We start from the raw sequence: 4717 nt of genomic DNA, 5'->3' as shown, positions 1-4717 counted from the left end.
TTGGAAACGATGAAGTAAACAAATTAATGAATACAAAGAATAAAATAAATGATGTAGTAAATGAAGGAACAAAACATGTGAAACAAAATTAAACTACAATTATAAAATATAGTAAAAAAAATAATATAATGCAATATTAAAATAACTACAATTATAAAATATGATAAAATAATATAGTGCATATAAAAAATACTGAATGAACTCTTTGCAGACATAGAAAAAAATAATTTTGCTAAAAATATTTTAAAAACTTGCAAATTTTGATATTCTGGCAACCAGTTTGAATATGCTGTACATAATTATTTCGGTGGTCTATAATTATTTTTAAATCTGTATTGAATTAAATTTTTAGATATTTCAGCAAAATTGTTTTCTCCATGCGAATAGAAATACTATAAAGTATTTGTCTAAAACTAAATTTGTTTCTACGAAGAAAATAATTATTATAAAAATAATTATTAAATAATTATTATAAAAAATATGTTAAAAAAAAGTTAAATTAATAACAAAATATGGAGATGTTGGAATTCTACTAAAATTCCACGAATAGTTTGAAACATAAGGCATTTGTTTCCATGTGTTTAATGCAGATATGTTTTTATTTCACGTTTTTATTTAAAAGATATTTCTAACTGCTTTTAAGAACTGTCTATTTTATTTCTATTTGTATGATTTAATACATAACAACAGTAATAATAGTTTTACTGAAGTGCGATATTAAATATTAATTAGGGAAGCAAAGGTATGAATACAAAATTGTGTCAAGAAATCAGTAATAACGTTGCTTATAAATTTGGACCTTTAATATATTTAAAATAACAATAAAACACTAACGTGTGAATATGTAACAATAAATAAACATATAATTTCATACATTATAATGATAATATAAAAGTAAAATAAATCAGATATTAATTCAAAAGTGAGGAATACAATGTTAGCAAAGAAATTAAAGATAAGTCACTAATAAGATACTTAGTATATGTAATAAAAAATTGTAGTATTACATCATAATTAAAAAAAAATATAATAATTTTGTGTGATTATGTTATATAACAACAATTACAGATGCATACGATGCATCTGTATTGATGATTTAAATATATTTTTATAACTGCTAGCATGCTAAAATGCCGATTAGATTCATCGATGCCTACGATCCGTTCAGAGCTGGAAGAAAATTAACTCTGTCATAGTGGGAGAGAACAGGCATATAGAGAGGGACAAATACAGAAATGTGTTAGCGAGTGAGTGGTCGCGGGGTGAGAGACAGCAAAACGGGACGAGAAGGAGAACTTTGGTTCTTCGCATTCACGTTCACTAGTCGCGCGTGCGATGCCAACGCTCGATCGCAAACTAATCGCAGATCGACTTCCATGTCTGAGTCATTCGCTTACAGGTAGATTGAAGGCTTGGTGAGAGAGATAAGTTGCATCAAATTGGTTTCGAAAGAAAGAGAAGAGATGAAACCGGCCAACATGAGAATGTGTGTGGTACTGGTGTATGTGGTTTTTGTTGCGCTGGCGAATGGAGATAAGATCGGTGAGTATGCCTTTTTCTCTGGACAAATGCAATTGATTTGCCTCACTAATAAACTCCGAGAGCTCGCATGCCGCGCAACAGTATATAATAATTGCAAAGGATTTTCATCGCAAATTTTTGCATCCCGCGAAACTCGACAGCATGATTTTGAAGCATGTACAAATATTGGCATGATCACAGCGAACAAAGATAATGTTTGCACGTTGTATATAAATATTGTGTCGTAGAGTTCAAAATATTCGGGTGACCTTTTCTTCTAAGAATTCGTTTGGAATTTTCCTGTCATATGTCTCTAAGCTCTTTGTAATTCTAAGTTAAATTAATTATAGTCGTATAATTTAAAATATATTCTTGCGAGAAAAAAATATATTCTCAAATTTAAGTTTTTTTCGCGCGGAACTATTAAACTAATTTAAATTATACGATTGCAATTAATCTAAATAATGTTAAAGAGCGATAAATTTAAAATCTAAAAGAATATTAAAACTTATTAAAAACAAATTGTTATGTATATTTTAAATATTTAAATATATTCCAAGTGACGTTTAATATTAGATTAAATTATTTTTAATATTAGATTAAATTATATTAGATTAAAGAATTAATATTAAATATTTTATTAAAATAATTATATCAACATTAGTTAATTAATGGAATTGATATTGTGAAGATCGTTAATAAGTTTAATTAATAAGTCATAATTATTAATAAGTTTAATTATTCTGATTGAATTATATTACTTTAATTATTAATTAATAATAATTAAATTCCTTTGTCTAACTTCAAATCAGCTTCAAATTATACCTTATACAATTTTTAGCAACTTATAATGAGTATACTCAATTATAACATTTAGATTACTCAAACATGATATTAAATATGCTGATCAACAGTTTATGGTATATAATGAATCACTTCTATAATAATACTTTTTTATCAAAAATTACCATTTCCGCTTATGTGCTTATCTCTAATATATTTGCTGTCTTTAATAAATGAAACATTCTGTAGATAAAGCATTTCTTGGGAGATATCTATATGTGCACAGTACTTATATCTTTTAATAAAAACTCTTTAATAAATTTATTTATGTCGCGACAAAAAATTTTACCTTGACACGCACATATTATACACATGTAATTATGTTTGATACATATGTTTGATTATTAATTATAATATTAACATAACATTAATTTCGAATCTAACAAACGGTCGCAGGTTCACACATAAACACTTTTTGCTATACCAAAATAGCTTTATTTATCTTGGAAATTTTCCACTGTTTGCAAATTGGTTTGCGTATCTGGGGCAAATTGAGCATTTTAAATACATCTTTGATTGAATCGGTCATTACTTTATTAAAAATATATTTGCGTGTTTTTCAAATAAAAGATTGAAGAAGCTTATCTATTTTTATTTAATTTTATTTATAGAGCAAATTTGAAAATACACACTGATCAAAAAGATCCACGACGCATTTCATTGTGTATTTTCATTATGCATCTCATTACGTAATCTTTGATAATTTTCCTGGAATAGAAAACAAAAATAATACCTAATGCAATAATGATGAACTGAACAACAGCCTTTATCTCTCGGTATCAAAAAATGTTTTTTGTTTGCGCTTTCTGAAAAGACCGATTCAATTGCAGATATACCTATCCCGTGTAGAAACACATCAGATTGTAGGAATATGTCACTTCCGGGGGACGCTTTTTGTCAAAAAGGATATTGCATGTGTCCGAGGCTAGACAATGACGCTGAAGCTTGCTCTAGCATTAATGCATCTATGCACGAGAATAAAACTTCAGGTGATATGATCAGAAAAACAACTCAAATATATTAGAATTCTTATCTTATTTGTTGAATTTTCCGATTGCATCTGCAAGGTAATTCTCTTTTAGGATCATTACTTTATCGAAGATGCAAGCATGAACAAGACTGTCTTTTCGAGGGCGGAATTTGCAATTATACTATTAGCCAGTGCACTTGTTTAAAAAATTATGTACCGTCGAGCAACTTAAAAACTTGCGTCCAAAGTAAGCAAAAAAATATAATAATTTTTATCTTTAATGAAAAGAGGGAGAGATCCTAAATTTTTTTTATTTTAAATATTATTTAACGTTTTTCAATTAATTATTGTATATAACTATGTCTCTAGTAGTTTTAGTAACTAATTAACGGTTATACAATTTCTTCAAACAGAGATCGAGTCGCTCAATGTTTCTTGCACAGATAAAAATCAATGTTTAGCGTTTTTGGCGAACACTACTTGCGAGAACAGTACATGCGTTTGTGCATCTGGTTATTATTACATAGACAACGCATGTTGGAAAATGGCCGGTAAGTATTATAATAATGTCTATTTTTTATAGAATACTATTCAAAGAAAGTTAAAAAATTAACATATTTTGTATAAATATATAATTCTCTTTGATCTCCTCACGCGATACAATGAGATACATTACTGAGAAAAATTCTTGATTAATAAAAGGACTTTTAGATTGTTTTATCCCGGAATATTTAAAACAGTTATAATTTAATAGAATTGTTCGTAACAAAATTTTTAATGAAGGAATTTCATAAAGTTTTAAATTCTAATTTTAATGAAACTTTATATATATGTATGTGTATATTCCTTTCTTTGTGAAGAAATACATAATTTGATCATCTAATCTAATATTTTTTTACATGTAAAACAATAAAAATTAACAATATTATTTGTACTGACAAAACACTACAGATATGAATTAATCGCTTAATTAATTCATTAAAATAAAATAATTTTTTCAAAATAATTCTAAGCACACACGAAAAGAATAGTTTTGCTCAAATATCTAAAAGTTTAATTAGATACCTGAAAATAATTTTGTTTGGCTCATTAAAATAATTATGTAGAATACTTCAATTAATCGCTAAAATGTTGAAACTTTTTAGTACATTGTCATTACGCTTAAACATTCTAAATATTTTGATAGTCTGATAACATTATTTTCAGATCTATATATTATTTATATAGCTTAATAAAAAAAAAAATTCTTTTCATGTGCCTATTTAAAAAGAAATAAAAAATAGTAAGCGATTGAGAGAAAATAACAGAAATTTAACTAGAAGAATGTGATAAGAAAAATAAATTGAACTAAGGAAATAATATTAACTAATTGTAGTAGATACA

At 26.5% G+C, this 4717-nt stretch overlaps 1 protein-coding gene across 2 annotated transcripts in view; it reads left to right on the top strand.

The window, feature by feature from the left end:
* The window catches only part of LOC108687325 (prion-like-(Q/N-rich) domain-bearing protein 25), a 9409-nt gene that overhangs the window by 1705 nt on the left and 2987 nt on the right, over positions 1-4717 (top strand). Inside the window, exons 2-5 of one of the 2 annotated variants that reach the window (XM_018193024.1) lie at positions 1142-1542; positions 3195-3353; positions 3447-3581; positions 3748-3885. In XM_018193024.1, the coding sequence (XP_018048513.1) occupies positions 1464-1542; positions 3195-3353; positions 3447-3581; positions 3748-3885 (511 nt within the window). In that variant the 5' untranslated portion in view covers positions 1142-1463. The remainder of the gene's footprint in view (positions 1-1141; positions 1543-3194; positions 3354-3446; positions 3582-3747; positions 3886-4717) is intronic. The other variant, XM_018193025.1, reaches the window with a different exon arrangement.

The sequence above is a fragment of the Atta colombica genome, unplaced genomic scaffold, assembly GCF_001594045.1.
Source record: "Atta colombica isolate Treedump-2 unplaced genomic scaffold, Acol1.0 scaffold205, whole genome shotgun sequence".
In the NCBI taxonomy this organism is placed as follows: domain Eukaryota; kingdom Metazoa; phylum Arthropoda; class Insecta; order Hymenoptera; family Formicidae; genus Atta; species Atta colombica.
The sequence above is the reverse complement of the archived record's forward strand: the minus strand, read 5'-3'. Positions and strand labels throughout refer to the sequence as shown.